The sequence below is a fragment of the Watersipora subatra genome, chromosome 4 (genome assembly GCF_963576615.1).
Source record: "Watersipora subatra chromosome 4, tzWatSuba1.1, whole genome shotgun sequence".
Taxonomy (NCBI): domain Eukaryota; kingdom Metazoa; phylum Bryozoa; class Gymnolaemata; order Cheilostomatida; family Watersiporidae; genus Watersipora; species Watersipora subatra.
In genome coordinates this window covers 10,816,836-10,836,034 of record NC_088711.1, presented here as the reverse complement: position 1 = coordinate 10,836,034, position 19,199 = coordinate 10,816,836, and the positions used below count along the sequence as shown (strand labels likewise).

Here is a 19,199-nt window from a genome sequence, read left to right as displayed (position 1 = left end):
TGGATAACTCGAACTTCACGGGACCAAGCAAAAGTGTTCGAATTATCAGAACGTTCGAGTTATCAGAGCACTGTCACAAGTCCATGTATTTACTTATTTATTAGTAGATACATGTACGTATACAAACTATAATATAAATCAAAAGCACAAATGGCTTGTTTCAAATTAAACGCTTCTAATGTAAAGTTTAAAACGTTTTTATCAAAAAGTATAGAGATTTTTCTATCACTTGAGATGGGTTTGTTGTTTGAAGTGATGTTATTGCCAGGGCGTTTTTTAGATTGACATTGGCAAAACTTGATCATTGTTGAAATGCTCAAAGGAAAAGACATCTTTTTCTTTTGAGCATTTTACCCACGATCAATTTTGCCGATTTTTCTTGAAGTTTATGCAAAGATTACCTCACTTTACCTTGCTTCCGAAGGGCGATCGCTAAGCGAATGTTTGGTATAAATCAAATTTCACCAAACCTTTAGAAAAGTCGTTGACAAAAATATTTTGCCGATGGTGGTAATAACGATGCTTATGAATTACGAAAAGTTGAGGTTTACCTTTATGGCTTGGAATAAAGTGATTTTCTAAAGCGATAACAACCGTTTCGGTAGCCGTTGGGAAAAAACAGTTCGAGCTAACAGTGTTGAGTTCGAGTTATCTATAGCAATTTATCATTACGTGGGAACGAACTAAAGAAACCGTTCGAATTAACCATGTGTTCGAGCTATCCGTGGGCGAGTTATCCATGATTCTTTTATAAGTAGCTAAAACTATTAAAACTACTAGAACTTTGTAATTAGATTATTATAGTTGTTAAAGGTTATAGAGAAACATCAGGGTTTATATTTGACAATAAAAACTTTTACAGTCAAATATTTGAAGATGTTCTAGTTAAGTTTGTATTGAGTATACAAGTCAATAATATGTTTATATTTACTCTTTACACTCATTGATAAATGTTTCAATTCAATTTCTTTTAACACTTATGAGTTCTTAACCTATATTTTCAAAAGAAATTTTTAACACCTGAAATGGTTCTTCATTTTAGTTAAATCGTACCTAGCAATAATAAATTGCAGAGAATGGAAAGGGAATATTTACAGGCTATAATTTTGTTGTTAGAGGAAGAGAATTGTGACTTATATTCTTTGAAACATTAATGTTAATAAAATGCTAATGTTTTCAATTATTCTCAGAGGATCGAGAATAACGGTTTGTCTCCATTCTAATAATTATACCTCATTTGTTCTACATTATGTGCATTCACCAGTTGCATATTCATGTTATTACACAATGTAACATATTGCATGATATACTGACATTATGAGAAAAGTAGTTCTATCTTAATAACCATTTTATTATTCCAATAGCCAAAAGATATTTCATAATACTGAAATCAAAACAACAACAAAATAAATAAAATATCAAAAGGTCTTCTCCAATGTGCTCCTAGTTTGTTGTGATTGGCTGTACTTGTTCAAGTACCTGAAATGTACAAAAAAGTTATGTTTCCCAAATCATAAAAACATGTGTTAAACATTAAACTTTCACAGAAGGTATGTAAGTTCTAAAAAAGAGATAATTTGGTACCTGTTTAGGTTTTTAGTAACCTCCATATCCACCGCCATATCCACCTCGTCCACCATATCCACGCCCTCCATATCCACCACGTCCACCATATCCACCGCCTCCATATCCACCATATCCACTACCACCATATCCATGACTGTATCCACTGCTGTATCCACTTTTATATTCATAACTCTTGTACCCTTCATTGCTGTAGCCGCCATATCCGCCACGACCACCATAACCACCACCTCCATAGCCGCCACCTCCGTAGCCGCCACCTCCGTAGCCACCACCTCCGTAGCCGCCAACTCCATAGCCGCCACCTCTGTGTCCGACCGCAAAAGCGAGGCAGAAAGCCAAAAAGAGTGCAAGGACCTTCATTTTTAGTTTGGAGTCTGTGAAATTTATACCAAAAACATATACAACAAGTAAAAATTAAGATGAAACTGTCAGTGACTATGTGCCCTAACTACTTCAAAGTCTTTATAAACAGTAAACTTCTAAAATCAGGGCTCTGAATGGGAGCTAATAAAACAGTCTCAAATCATTGCATTCTCCTGCAATAAATACAGCAATTAACAGTTTACACTAGACACCTGCCTTGCGTTGTCAAAGAACCGGCTGGTTACTTCTGCTGTAGGAAAAGGTGTGAAGTTTCGAGCGTTTTCTGTCTCTTTATATACATCTGGCCGTCTTGTTTTTTCCAAGCTTTAATAACCCGCACCTTTCCCTCTTTTCATTGGTTTGATTTGCTTTTCAAGTTTGGTTGAGTGCCAGACCACTGCTATATTTGGAGTACCCCACTAATATCATTCCTTTTATCTATAATTTACATACATATTGACACCTTTGACCATCTCGTGCGATGACTTAATTGGCTGAATTTTCTCGCCTATCAGTTCCAGAATCAACACGAATAGAATCTTTATATCATTAATATGCTATTTATATCTAAATATTAAAAGTCTTAAAATATTTTACCAATGTTACATATATAAGGAACCAGATCCTAACAACCAATTTATTTTATGTGTTTATTTAAAGTAGCCTTTCTTTGTACCCTTTCCAAAAGTATGTTTGTTGTTGCAAGAGACTCACGATTCTCACTTAATAGATCTCTAATCATTCTTTCATCATTAATAAGACTGTATTTATATCTCAGCAACCAGAGAAACTTTTTAAATATATTCCACTTCAGTCTATACTAAATTATATCAAATACAATTTGGAATGAATTGGTGATTGTATCAAATATATAAATGTACTATCGCTGAACGCACAGGTAATATAAAGGTTTTTGCACAGAGGATCTATTTTTGACCAACATATACAAAATTTATCATTTTAACTTTTAAATGAAAGTGTTTGTTCCGTTTTGTGTGTGTCCGGCAAATACCTAATTAAAATATTTGAAAGCTTGAGAAACAGCTAAAACAGACTGTTGAAAAATTTCAACAACTGAATTTAAAACAGCTTATAAACAGTGGCAGGTAAGGTATTAGCCATTGGCTAAGTTTCTTTACCCAATGAACTCAAGCAACTTAAGCTAGTCAAATTCTTTACTATAATAAGAGCCATGTTCATCCTTCTATCTTGGCGTTCAGAAAAAAAATTGCATCTCACCCAAATCAAACCCATACATTCATTGGATACACAGATATGTAGAAAGTGCATTACCACTAAGCCACATAGCAACCTTGCCAAGGCTTAGAACAATTGTACAGTAGGGGCTCCCACAACGTAAATAATCTATTAAAGGAATGTTTGCGCTAAAGAAATTGCCTAAATTATTTCAAGATTTTTCCAAACTCACTCCATTGGCCAGACAAAAAGAAAAAAGCTTGACTTAACTTTGATAGATTGTGGGTTGTACCGTAACTGCAGTATAATTGGTTTGCATCGACAACTTTTCTTCTTTTCTGATCAATCTTTTTATTCGTACTTAGAGGGTCAAAGTTAAGATAAGAAAAAACCTTCGACCATACTCCAAGTCGTGACATTCAGATTGGTGTACCGAGGCTGTAACACCTGCACCAATCGATCACCTTTAAGCGTTTATGAACAATTATGCAGCTACTTATTCTAAACTTGTATATATTGTCGACACGTCTGACGATTTATCACAATAGACATAATGCTGTACGCACGCCGTTTTTTTTCTTGCAATTGTGGTGAGATAGATTAACACTTACATCAAGCATAAAAACTCGCCTGATTTCACACTTTAAGATATATGGAATCTTTTATGTATGACAAAGCAAAAAATTCCTATATATTCTTTACGTTATCTGGAATTTACGTTATAGCAGGTATACTTTATAGGGATGTCTACTGTACTTATAAACATTACGCGTCATGATCTCTCACACAATCATGGTCTTCAAGCCTATTAGCAATATTATTAGTGCTACTTATTCGAGACTAATGTAAGGTGGGTGGGTAATGTATTGGTAAGCATGCCAGTCTGCAAAACTGGTTGTTACGAGTTATATTCCAGTGCAAAGTAGTTTTTCTTTCCTGTAACTTCAATTCCATAACTGGACATATGGATGAAAGAACAAAAAAAAACTAGAAGTTCCTCTGTCATACAGCCCACGACCAAAGTGATATTGGATAAAAGAAAGGGTACTGATGGTTGAGAAATGCAATATTAGCAGTCAAATGGCACTGCAGTGCAATAGGATAACTGCAATGGTAACTGTAATGTACTGGGTGTTATTATATACAACAAACAGCAATAATGAAAGAAAAGATTATATGTTTATATCTCTCCCCCTGCAATAGGAGAAATGCAATATTGGCCAATATTAGAAGTAAAATGCACTGATATTATTAGAATAATCAACATTATTAATATAGTAATAATATAAAACCAATGCACAATTTTGTTTACATTTAAAAACGTCATAGTTAGCGATATCAAGAAGTTGTGATATTTATATAGATTTTTAGAACATCTGTACTACGTAGTCATTGTTCTGTAGTCATCTAAACTTATAATTAAATATCGTAATAATCTCATAAGAATCGTTAGAAAAAATACCGTCATTTCCTTTACTTACACTGCGTTGGACATCAGTTAGAATACCAAAGTATTCAAGTGTCTAAAATGTCAATTTGAAATCGGCAAAAATGAAACGATTTCAGTACTCCTACATTAATTACAGAAACCGTCGACAATGCCATAGACTGGTGAAATGTGCACGTTATTTTTTCGCGAAATGCGCACGATTTAATCGTTCTATTCTCTGTCGCCGGGCGTTTCAATTTCCGGTCTTAACTTTTATTAAACCAAGCTTTTCAAGCGTTTTGTGACGATTTTCGTCCAAATAGATCTGTCTATTTGTGTATAATCCAATCAGGTGGGTAAGTTTTTAGAGAATTTCAATAATTTACAAAGACTTGGTAACATATTTAATTAGGCCTATATGTGTTTTGTATCATTATTATACTTTAACTAATCTATAAAACGATAGCTAAATTTGTTGATGAAATTTTGATACAAGGGTTCGTCTCATTGTTGATGAATAAATTTCATAAGTTGTGTGCACATGCGTTTATCATAAAAACTCCCAAACTTCGCATCCGCTCGTTTGGTCGTGGGATATTTATATAATTATGTATATAGATAGACAATCTTTCTTGCTTATCTTAAAATATCAATTATGTTGATTCATGCTATTTTGAAATTCTCACTGTACGTAACATATAGAATAATACTTCTTGTCAGACAATAGTTACTCTGACTGTCAGACTGTCGCTATATCCACTGGAATACTTCATTAATATCAGTACTTTCACCAATTAATCTCATTTATTGACACCCTTGGTCGTTTCACTTAATGGCTTATTTGGTTGAATTCACACACACATATCAGTGCCAGAATCAACACTAATAGAATGTTTATATCATTAAAATGTTATTTTTATCTAAATATTTAAAATTTTAAAATATTTTATCAATGTTACAAATAAGGAACGGATCCTAACGATCAACTTCCTTTACACGTCTATTTAAAGTAACCTATCTTTGTACCCTTTCCAAAATGTATGTTTGTTGTTGCAAAAGACTTATGATTCTCAGCAGATGAACTCCTAAAAAATCTTTTATTATTAATAAGAGTTTATTTATATCTCAACAATCATAGAAGCCTTTTATGTTATTTGACTTCAGTCTATCCTTGGTGATTGTATCAAATATATGCGATCTGTCTTATTTATTTTAAAGCATCAGTGATGATGATTCGTGCTCTCTTGATATTCCCACTGCAGTTTATACATAACATATAGAATAATAGTTCTTGTAAGACAAGTGTTACTCAGCACCCACTGTGGCTCTCAATAAAACACTAGCAGCCAGAATGTAGCCTTCATTTCTTTATCTGGTTCTTTTATATCCGTTTCCTGAATCTTATAGATTTTTATTTATGTAAACGCAACATCATTGAACTGTAGCATGGCTAGTATGCAATGTATATTCAGTCAACACTACCATAACGTATTTCTCCTATAACTTAACTTCCACATAACGTAACAATTTGACGTGAAAGTTTTGTTTCGCACTACAATAAAAATTGCATATAACGTAAAGTGTCAAAACAGGGCAAGTTTTCAAATTCGACTTAAATAACGATTATCTTGTAGTTATTTTGCCATAAAATGACAAAATGAAGCGCATATAGCGTTTAGCATCTATTACATATTCAAGTTTCATGACATTCGAGTTCGCCGTGATAGAGCATCTGGTGTGCCGACAAAATAGGGTGAATAAGTACAGTATTGTAGCTGCGCAAAATATTTAAGAAATACTTATATTGACTTACCAATCTGAATGTCACAAGTTGGGGTATCGTCAAAAGATATATTTTATTTTAACATTGATCCCTTAGATACAGATAAATGACAGACAGGTGCACACAGCTCTCAATATAGTGAAAACACATTTTTGTTTAACATTATTGTATATGTATAAAGTATTTGGTATTAGTTTTCATTTACGGTATAAACTTTGCTGTCTACAAAAAACAAATTATATATTATACACAATAATATGTATTAAATTTACGAGATTAGCGTTTCATATATATGTTTATATATATTTAAAGAGCACGAATCCTCATAACTGATGCTTTAAGATAAACAAGATAGGTTGCATACATTTGATACAATCACCAAGGGTTGACTGAAACCAAATAATATAGAAAGGGCTTCTATGGTTGCTGAGGTATAAATATACTCTTATTAATGATAAAAGAATATTGAGGAGTTCATCTGCTGGGAATCATAAGTCTCTTGCAACAACAAACATACCTTTTGGAAAGGATACAAAGAAGGCTACTTTAAATAGATGCCTAAAGGAAGTTGGTTGTTAAGGTCTGGTTAATTATTTACTCCGAAATATTTTAAAACTTTGAGTATTTAGATAAAAATAACATTTTAATGATATAAATATTCTATTTGTGTTGATTCTGGCACTGATATATGTGTGTGAATTCAACCAAATAAGCCATTACATGAGATGACCAAAGGTGTCAATAAATGAGATTAATTGGTGAAAGGACTGATATTAATGGAGTACTCCAGTGAATATAGGAACAGGCTGACAGTCAGAGTAACTATTGTCTTACAAGAAGTATTTTTCTATATGTTACGTATAAACTACAGTGAGAATTTCAAAATAGCGCGAATCATCATAACTGATGTTTTAAGATAAACAAAAAAGATTGCATATCTATACACAAAATTATATTATTATTTCTTCTTGTGCTGTCATCCGTATGTCCAATTATGGAAATGAAGTTACAGGAATGAAAACTTCTTCACACTGGAACATAATTCGGAATCACTGGTTTTGCAGACTGGTATGCTAAACATTACATTACTCACCCACCTTACAGTAGCCTGGAATAATTAGCACTCATACTAATGCTAGCACGCTTGAAGATCATGATTGCGTGAAAGATCATGACGCGTAACGTTTATAAGTACAGTAGACAGTACAGTACAGTAGACATCTCTATAAAGTATACCTGCTATAACGTAAATTCCAGATAATGTAAAGAATATATATGAAGTTTTTGCTTTGTAGTACATAAAAAATTCTATATATCTTAAAGTGTGAAGTTCGGCGAGCTTTCATCCTTGATGTAAATGGTAATCTATCTCACCGCAACTGTGAAAGAAAAAACGGCGTGCGTACAACATTATATCTATATTGATAAATCGTCAGATGTGTCGACAATATATACAAGTGTAGAATAAGTAGCTGCATAATTGTTCATAAACGCTTAAAGGCGATCGATTGGTGCAGGTGTTACAGCCTCGGTACACCAATCTGAATGTCACGAGTTGGAGTATGGTCGAAAGTTATTTCTTATCTTAACTTTGACCCTCTAAGTACGAATAGAGAGATTGATCAGAAAAAGGCGAAAAGTGGTCGATGCAAACCAATTATACTGCAGTTACGGTACAGCCCACAAACTATAAAAGTTATGTCAAGCTTTTTCCTTTTTGTCTGGCCAATGGAATGAGTTTGGAAAGGTCTTGGAATGAATTAGGCAATTTCCGTGTACATTACTGTTCTTATAACGTAAAAGCTTTATAACGCAAACATTCCGTTAATGGATTATTTACGTTGTAGGAGCCCCTACTGTACAATTATTCCAAGCCTCGGCAAGGTGGCTTAGTGGTAATGCACTTCCTACATATCTGTGTATCCAATGAATATAAATGTTCAATTTGGGTGAGATGCAATCTTTTTTCTTAACACACAGATTGAAGGATGAACACGGCTCTTATTATAGTAAAGACTTTGACTAGCTTAAGTTACTCAATTTCATTGGGTAAAGAAACTTAGCCAATGGCAAATACATTACCTGCCACTATTTTTAAACTGTGTTAAATCAAATTGTTGAAATTTTTTTCAACAATCTGTTTGAGTTATTTTTCGAGCTTTCAAATATTTTGATTATATATTTACCGAACACACACAAAATGAAATAAACATTTTCTTTTAAAAGTTGGAATGATAAATTTTGTATATTTTGATCAAAAATAGATCCTCTGCACAAAAACCTTTATATTACCTGTTCATTCAGCGATAGTACATTTATATATTTGATACAATCACCAATTCATTACAAATTGTATTTGATATAATTTAGTATAGACTGAAGTGAAATATATTTAAAAAGCTTCTCTGGTTGCTGAGATATAAATACACTCTTATTAATGATAACAGAATTTTTAGGAGTTTATTTGCTGGGAATCATAAGTCTCTTGCAACAACAAACATACCTTTTGGAAAGGATACAAAAAAAGGCTACTTTAAATAAACACGTAAAATAAATTGGTTGTTATGGTCTGGTTCACTATTTGTAACATTGTTAAAATACTTTAAGACTGAATATTTAGATATAAATAGCATATTAGTGATATGAAGATTCTATTAGTGTTGATCCTGGCAGTGATAGGCGAGAAGATTCAGCCAATAAAGTCATTGCAGGAGATGCTCATAGGTGTCAATATGTATGTAAATTATTGATAAAAGGACTGATATTAGTGGGGTACTCCAAATATAGCAGCGGTCTGGCACTCAACCAAACTTGAAAGGCGAATCAAACAAATGAAAAGAGGAAAAGGTCCGAGTTATTAAAGCTTGGCAAAAACAAGACGGCCAGATGTATATAAAAAGACAGAAATCGCTCAAAACTTCACACCTTTTCCTGCAGCAGCAGTAACCAGTCAGTTCTTTGACAACACAAAGCAGGTGTCTAGTGTAAACTGTTAAATGCTTTATTTATTGCTAGAGAATGCAATGATTTGAGACTGCTTTTTTAGCTCACATTTAGAGCCCTGATTTTAGAAGTTTACGGTTTATCAAGACTTTGTAGTAGTGAGGGCACATAGTGCTGACAGTCTCATATTAACGTTTACCAGTTGTATATGTTTTTGGCATAAATTTCACAGACTCCAAACAAAAAATGAAGGTCCTTGCACTCTTCTTGGCTTTCTGCCTCGCTCTTGCGGTCGGACACAGAGGTGGCGGCTATGGAGTCGGCGGCTACGGAGGTGGTGGCTACGGAGGTGGCGGCTACGGAGGTGGCGGCTACGGAGGTGGCGGCTATGGAGGTGGTGGTTATGGTGGTCGTGGCGGATATGGCGGCTACAGCAGTGAAGGTTACAAGAGTTATGAATATAAAAGTGGATACAGCAGTGGATACAGTCGTGGATATGGTGGTGGTGGATATGGTGGATATAGAGGCGGTGGATATGGTGAACGTGGTGGATATGGAGGCAGCAGATATGGTGGGCAAGGTGGATATGGCGGTGGATATGGAGGCTACTAAAAACCTAAACAGGTATCAAATTATGTCTTTTTTAGAACTTACATACCTTCTGTGAAAGTTTAATGTTCAACACATGTTTTTATGATTTGGGAAACTTTTAACTTTTCTGTACATTTCAGGTACTTGAACAAGTACAGCCAATCACAACAAACTAGGAGCACATTGGAGAAGACCTTTTGATATTTTATTTATTTATTTTGTTGCTGTTTTGATTACAGTTTTATGATATATGTTTTGGCTATTCGAATAATAAAATGGTTAGTAAGATAGAACTACTTTTCTCATAATGTAATTATATCATACAGTATGTCACTTTGTGTTATAACATAAACACTCAAATGGTCAGTGCACATAATGTAAAACAATTACGGTATATCATTAGAATGGAGACTAACTGTGTCGATCCTCTGAGAATAATTGAAAACGTTAGCAATTTATTAATATTAATGCTTGGGAGAAGATAAGTCACAATTCTCTTCCTCCAACAACAAAATTAAAATTATAGCCTGTAAATATTCCCTTTTCATTCTCTGCAATTTGTTATTTAACGAAAATGAAAAACAATATCAGGTGTTAAGTTTCGAATATATTAATGAATCAGTGAATCAAAGTCAAATATAAACCCTGATGTTTCTCCATAACCTTTAACAACTATAATAATCTAATTACAAAATTCTAGTAGTTTTAATAGTTTTAGCTACTTATAAAATAATCAAAACTGGTATGAATATTTTATCTGCAGATTGCTCGTAACAAGCATAAAACTATTAGTAAAGTGTTTTATCTAAAGCAATAGTCCGGTTTACTGACATATATACTTCTAATGTATATATACAATATGTATCATAGACCTATTAATTATACTTTTTATATAGTATATGTATACATATATAAGGATATATATATGTATATATGTGTATATATACATACATATATATATATATTATATATATATATATATATATATATATATATATATATATATATATATATATATATATATATATATATATACATCTACTATATGAAGTTTATTAAAAACTACAGGTTAAAATCATTACTACTATTAGTTTCATGCAATCGTGTTGCAATCTTCTACCTGAAGATTGCAACGCGATTGCATGAAACTAATAGCAGTAATGATTTTAACCAGTAGTTTTTAATAAACTTCATACACAGCTCTAATTGACTCGATTATTGAGCACTTTACTTTACAGTGTAAACCACATATACTACTACATCTACTATATATATAATATATATATACCATACAACTATATATGTTGGTAAACTAAACTACTACTTTAGATAAAACACTTTACTAATAGTTTTATGCTTGTTACGAGCAATCTGCAGATAAAATATTCATACCAGTTTTGATTCTTTTATAAGTAGCTAAAACTATTAAAACTACTAGAACTTTGTAATTAGATTATTATAGTTGTTAAAGGTTATAGAGAAACATCAGGTTTTATATTTGACAATAAAAACTTTTATAGTCAAATATTTGAAGATGTTCTAGGTAAGTTTGTATTGAGTATACAAGTCAATAATATGTTTATATTTACTCTTTACACTCATTGATAAATGTTTCAATTCAATTTCTTTTAACAATTATGAGTTCTGAACCTATATTTTGAAAAGAGGTTTTGAAAAGAAGAGAACATACAACAAGGGAGATATTAAAGGTTGACTTTCAACAAAATTCACATGACAGTTATTTGGTATCAAAAAATTTCCCATGTCTTACTCTGCTGTGTTGTAGGTGCAAAATATGTAGAAATGTGATTACTAGCTCTTAAAAGCTCAAAAACAAACAGTTAATCGCAGCCATCATGAAAACGCCATAGATTTCTACATATTTTACACTTACAACACAGCAGATTAAGACATGGCGAACCTTTTGATACCAAATAACTGTAATGTGCATTTTGTTGCAAGTCAACCTTTAAAGCATCTGTTATGATATTATTATTATGTTATTATCATCTGTTATTCGTGCTCACTTCAGTTTATACATAAACGTATAGAATAATAGTTCCTGTGAGACAAGAGTTACTCTGCCTGTCAACCTGTCGCTATATCCACTGAAGTACTCCATTAATATCAGTCCATTTATCAATAATTTCCATATATTGACACCTTTGGTCAAGTCATGTAATTACTTAATTGGCTGAATTCTCTGGCCTACCAGTGCCAGAATCAACACTAATAGAATGTTTATTTCATCAATATGCTATTTATATCTATATATTCAAAGCTTTAAAATATTTTGCTAATTTTATCAATGTTACAAATAAGGAACGGACCCTAACAATCAACTTCCTTTAAGTGTCTATTTGTAGTAGCCTTTATTTGTATCCTTTCCAGAAAGTATGTTTGTTGTTGCAAGAGAGTTATGATTCCCAGTTGATGAACTCCTAAACATTTTTTTATCATCAATAAGAGTGTATTTATAGCTCAGCAACCAAAGAAGCCTTTTCATGTTATTTGGCTTCAGTCTATCCTTGGTGATTGAGTAAAATATATGCAATCTATTTTGTTTACTTTTAGGCATCCGTTATTACTCGGGCTCTTTTCAAACTCTCACGCATGGTCTCATAGCTAGTATTTGCGCACTTCTTTTGCCAACTTATTAGCTTTAGTAAACAGTAAGTTGAGTCAGATAAGATCTCTATGTCTAGTGAACTAAGAGTTGACTTTGGAACACCGTCTATCAACTTCTAGTCTCCTTGAGAATATTATTTCAATCTCTGTTTATTATTTACCCATTATATGGAATCTTTTAGAGATTTTACCAAGTGTTTTCACTTTAATCAATAAGAACCTGTGATTCATTCAGAAGTATGGCAGGTTTCTGTCCTAATTGGCAATGCTTGGATTGTTTCACATCCTTGAAAGGGACCACCAGGACTGATTAAGATGCTTGGGTGGTCTTAGCACTGATCAAGAGCTTTCTTCATCTCAAAATTTGCTGAATCAGAGAAAAGTCCTGGGCAATATATTTGAGAAGAATTATAAGTTCAAGAGCTGCCTCAGGCCTGGTTCAGACCAGTATTTTTTATAACCCACTGTGCTTTTCAATTGGCATGAGCAGTTGTGTTCCCAATAATTTGCGATACAGCAATTCGCAAAAAGCGCATGACTTTGTGCGACTTGCACTTTGGCCAGTTAAAAAAAAACAGCTTGACATCATCACTAGCGTACGATTACACAGTATGAGATTGTGAATCGCATTTTAATAGAGGAGTAGATATGTACAATTATAAGTATTTATACTGATACTGAAGTGACAAGAAGCCTTTGTTGATGTTCAGTTTTCTGTATATTCAACAAAACACCAGAGAAAAATATACTACAGTATAATACGATTTATTTTATTATTTAACATAATCAAACGTAAGGAGATACCGGCGGGTCTCATTGGTTCTCATCATCATCATCATCATCACCTCTATATGAAATACTCAGCTGACAGTTTAATAAGGTGGTTAATGTGATTTTACTAGATCATTTTTACTATTGATAGGTGAGAAATACAGTTAGTCAATATGAGACAAGAGATTTTCATTTCATGAAAATTAATTATGTGTTTACTAAAAGTATTTTGAACATTCACCTCAAGATCTTAGCCATTCCCAATGGCAAGTTTACCTACTGCTGACTTCTATTTTGGCAAACCACATAAGACTTCAAAATGTTCCACTTTACTTTGTATCAAGTATATACTCGTCAATTATATGTTTACATCAGGTCAACTTCCACTCTTCAGGCTCTTGATAAATATTTCAGTTGAATTTTTTTTCCTTCATAAGTTCTTGACCTCTGTTTTGAACAAAAATGTTGATCACTTGAAACTTAAAAATTGCAGAGGATAAAAAGGGAGTCTCTGCAGGTTATAGTTTCTGACTTCTATTTAGGCAAACCACATCTGACGCGCAGATGTTATTGTTCGTATTCAATTTTTTAGTGTTATTATATATATATAAATATACAAAAACATACAAGAAAAACTAGTCTCGTAATGAATAATAAAGAAAAAGCACTCAATACACCATGTGAAGTGTTAATAATAGTACGTATAATGTGGAGTATAATATATAATTTGTTTATTTTTTGTAGAAAACAAAATTGTTGCTATATTCACTAGACTACTCCATTAATCTCTGTCCTTTTACCAATAATTTACATATATTGACGCCTTTGGTCGTTTCATGTAATCCCGTAATTGGTTGAATTCTCTCGCCTATCAGTGCCAGAATCAACAGTAATAGAATGTTTATATCATTAATATGTTAATTTTATCTAAATTTTTAAAGCTTTAAAATATTTTTGAGCAAATAGTGAACCGGACCCTAACGACCAACTTCCTTTACACGTCTATTTAAAGTAGCCTTTCTTTGTAGCCTTTCCAAAAAGTATGTTTGTTGTTGCAAAAGACTTATGATTCTCAGCAGATGAACTCCTAAAAAATCTTTTATCATTAATAAGAGTGTATTTATATCTCAACAATCATAGAAGCCTTTTATGTTATTTGGCTTCAGTCTATCCTTGTGATTGTATCAAATATATGCGATCTGTCTTATTTATTTTAAAGCATCAGTGATGATGATTCGTGCTCTCTTGATATTCCCACTGCAGTTTATACATAACATATAGAATAATAGTTCTTGTGAGACAAGTGTTACTCAGCACCCACTGTGGCTCTCAATAAAACACTAGCAGTCAGAATGTAGCCTTCATTTCTTTATCTGGTGCCTTTCTTTGTACCTTTTCTAAAAGGTATGTTTGTTGTTGCAAGAGACTTAAATTATTCTCCTTAAACAAAAGTGTATTTACATCTCAGCAACCATACATGTGGAAGCCTTCTTCACTATTTGGCTTCAGTCTATATTGAATTGTCAAAAAACATCTTTTACTTCTTATGCTATTAATTTGGTCAAGATTTAAACTAGCTTAAAAATAGTGGCAAGTAATATACATGTAGTTGTCATTGGCTAAGTTTCTTTACCCAATGAATTTGAGTAACTTAAGCTAGTAACTTAAGCTAGTCTAAATCTTTACTATAATAAGAGCCGTGTCTGTTCTTCCATCTTGGCGTTAAGAAAAAAGTTTGCATCTCACAGAAATTGAGCATATAAATTCATTGAACACACACGTATGAAGTAAGTGCATTACCACTAAGCCATGTAGCCAACTTTGCTTACGCTTGGAATAATTGTAAAGTAGGGGCTCCTACAACGTAAATAATCCGTTACAGGAATGTTTTTGTTAAAGAGATTTTAGCTTATAAGAACAGTAATATACATGGAAATTGCCTAATCCGTTCCAAAATCTTTCCAAACTCACTCCAATGGCCAGACAAAAAGAAAAAAACTTGACTTAATTTTTTTAATTTGTGACCTGGACCGTAATTGCAGTATCATTGGTTTGCATTGACAACCTTTTTTATGATCAATCTCACTGGTTTTATAGACCATGATTGTGGTAATTTTACAACAAGTTGATGGGGAACGTGCATCTGCAAAGTCTATTTACTAGGATTTATATTTTTTTCTAAACAGAAGTCTATTCTGCAAGGTAAAACTAATAACAAATATTTTATATCTGTACAATATGGCAAAACAATAAAATATTTTCGTTATAAAAAGCGGTTCTACTTGGCCGTCGTATATCTGTATTCATGGGGTAAAGGTTAAGATATAAAACAACTTTCGGAAATACTCCAACTCGTGACATTCAGATTGGTGGACCGACAATGCTGTAATACCTGCACTAATCAATCGCCTTCTCAACCTATTCTCTGTTTTGTTAAAACATCTGACAATCTATCATGACGAGCTAGACTTTCATGAAAGCTGTATACATATATATATATAATAAATATAACGGAATATGCAAAATACCGTTTTTTTTCTCGCAAGTGCAGCAAAATAGATTAACATTTAAATTTTTAAATATTTCAGAACTCGCCCGGCTCGAAAATTTATGTTATGGTATATAAAATTTTTATGTAATAAAAAGCAAAAACTTCACATAAATTCTTTACATAAAATGGATTTACGTTATAGCAGATATTCATTGTAGGGGTGTCTACTGTACTTATAAACGTTACGCGTCATGATCTCTCACACAATCTTGGTCTTCAAACGCTCTAGCATTAGTGTTAGTTTTAATTATTCCAGACAACTGTAAAGTGACTAGGTAATGTAACTGGTGGTTCTGAATTATTTTCAAGTGCAAAGTAGTTTTTCGTTCCTGTACTTCATCTCCATAACTGGACATACGGATGACAGAACAACAAAAAAACACTGAGATCCATATATATAAATAAGCAATCTATTTTGTTTATCTTAAAGCATCCGTTATGATGATACGTGCTTTTTTGAAGTTCTCACTGCAGTTTATCCATAACATATAGAATAACAGTTCTTGTGAGACAAGAGTTATATACTTTGACTGCCAGACTGCTGCTATATTTGATGGAGTACTTCATCAATTTCATTCGTTTTACCAATAATTTCCATATCTTGACACCTTTGGTCATCTCATGTAATGGCTTATTTGGCTTAATTCTCTCGCCTATCAACAATTAATCAAATAAATCAATCAACACTAATAGAATGTTTATATCATTAAAATGTTATTTTTATTTAAATATTAAAAGTTTTAAAATATTTTGGAGGAAATAATGAGCCAGACCCTAACAATGCACTTCCTTTACGCAGCTATTTATAGTAGCCTTTCTTTGTACCCTTTCCAAAAAGTATGTTTGTTGTTGCAAGAGACTTATGATTCTCAGCAGATGAACTCCTAAAAACTCTTTTATCATTAATAAAAGTGTATTTATATTGCTGCAACCAGAAAAGCCTTTTATACTAATTGACTTCAGTCAATCCTTGGTGGTTGTATCAAATATATGCAATCTGTATTGTTGATCTTAAAGGATCAGTTTTGATGGTTTATGCTCTTTTCAAATTCTCACTGCAGTTTATACATAATATATAGAATAATAGTTCTTGTTAGACAAGAGTTACTCAGCACCCACTGTGGCTCCTAATAAAACACTAGCAGTCAGAATTTAGCTGTCATTTCTTTATCTGGTTCTTTTATACCCATTTCCTGAATCTTATAGATTTTTATTTATGGAAATGCAAAGTAATTGAACTGTTAAATATCATTTACATAAAATTCTACATGGAGTAGTTTCAGTACAGATAAATAATTATTGTTAAGGTAGGTCAGCATGAAGACAACATGATTTGAATATTTGCTCATAAAAAGTCATTGGCAAAGAACAAGACTTAACGCATATAGAATTGGGTCTCCAAAGTTGGTAAAAACATGCCATGACATCAACGCAAATCTGAGAAACCACATACTATATGCACTATGTTCAAGTTTTTCAACTTACCAGACCATTTAGTTTTTAAACATATCCTGAAAATAGCTGATATCAAATATTGTCATGATGGTTCAATAGCTACATTCATCTAACGCTGATCAATGAACTCATATTGATTGCAAGCAAACTGTATTTAGAAGGAATCAATTATGCCATCATGCGATTAGTCAATCTGTGTGTAAATTACTAGTTTACCTTTAAGTCTGTTTATTTGAGCTGATGGTTCAATAAAAGAACTAGTTGTTCTAATACGGTAGAATGTTTAAAAAGCAACAAAGTTCAGGAATGTCATGTGTATCATCCTGAATTTGGTTGACATGAAGGTATTCAATAATCTTAGAATGTGATTGGTTAATTCTGCTGACCACTTTGAACTCTACTTTTTGAATGACAACACAAATACATGTGGATGCTGGTTATACCAATTTTCTTCATACGATGATTATGAACCTATAAAGCAATTACTATACCTGCAGGGTCTCATCTCTGGTTTCTAAAGGAGCGTAAAAAACAGTTACTATTCCTGCAGGGTCTCATATCTTGTTTTTACAGGAGCATATAAAACAGCTACTATACCTGCAGGGTCTCATATCTAATTTTTACAGGTGTGTATAAAGCAGTTAGGATGTATGCAGGGTCTCATAGCTAGTTTTTTGTCAACTTCTTTTGTCAGCTGATTAGCCTTAGTAAGCAGTAAGTTGAGTGAGATAAGATCTCTATGTATAGTGAACTAAGAGTTGACTTTGGAACACTGTCTATCAACGTCTTGTCTCCTTGAGAATATTGTTTCAATTTCTGTTTAATATTTACCCATTATATGAGAATTTTGAAAAATTCCAATTAGTGTTTTTTGCTTTAATTAATAAGAACCTGGGAGTTAGTTAGAAGTATGGCATGTTTCTGTCCTAATTGGCAAAGCTTGGATTGTTTCACATCCTTGAAAGGGACCACCAGGACTAATTAAGCTGCTTGGGTGGTCCTAACACTGACCAAGAGCTTTCTTCACCTCAAATTTTGCTGAATCAGAGAATAGTCCTGGGCAATCTATCTGAGGAGAATTCTAGGTGTAGGAACTGCCTCAAGCTTGGTTCAAACCAATATTTTTGATAACCCATCGAACGTTCCAATTCGCATGAGCAGTTGTGTTCCCAATAATTTGCGACACAGCAATTCGCGAAAAGCGCATGACTTTGTGCAAATTACCCTTTGGCCAGTTTAAAAAAATAACCTGACATCATCACGAGCGTACGATTACACACTATGAGAATGTGAATCACAATTTGAAGAACATATTCAGAAGAACGAAGCAGATATTGTGGAGAGAGGAATAGATATGGACAATTATAAGTACATTATTTATACTGGTACTGAAGTGACAAGCAGCCTTTGTTGATGTTCAGTATTCTGTATATTCAACAAATCTCAACAGTACTTTGAGCATTCACCTCGATATAATATACAGTTTATCATGGTGATGAATGTGGCTTAACTATATCACTTTTGCACATCGATATGTAAGATTATTAAAAAAGAGTTAGTCAGTTATTATATGAGACAAGAGATCATTATTTCATAAAATTAATTATGTGTTTACTAACAGTACTTTGAACATTCACCTCAAGATCTTAGACATTCTTAATAGCGAGCTTGTCTACTGCTGACTTCTATTTAGGCAAACCCACATTTGGCGTGCAGATGTTATTTCTCGGACTCAATTTTCCATTTTTATTATATATACACATATATAAAAAACAATATATTATTGCTAGAAACGCTAGTTTTGTAAAGAATAATAATGAAGGAGCACTCAATACACGATGTGAAGAGTGAATAATAGTATAATGTATACATCTCTACTTTCTCCCTATACATTTCTATTG

At 32.8% G+C, this 19,199-nt stretch overlaps 2 protein-coding genes across 2 annotated transcripts; one reads left to right on the top strand and one right to left on the bottom strand.

Annotated features, from left to right (window-relative positions):
• Positions 1-1,596: 1,596 nt before the first annotated feature.
• Positions 1,597-1,947, bottom strand: LOC137393915 (keratin-associated protein 19-2-like). The gene has a single exon (XM_068080629.1). It carries the CDS (start codon positions 1,945-1,947, stop codon positions 1,597-1,599), a length of 351 nt encoding a protein of 116 aa, XP_067936730.1.
• Positions 1,948-9,548: 7,601 nt separating this feature from the next.
• Positions 9,549-9,914, top strand: LOC137393914 (TATA-binding protein-associated factor 2N-like). The gene has a single exon (XM_068080628.1). It carries the CDS (start codon positions 9,549-9,551, stop codon positions 9,912-9,914), a length of 366 nt encoding a protein of 121 aa, XP_067936729.1.
• The last annotated feature ends 9,285 nt before the right edge of the window (positions 9,915-19,199 follow it).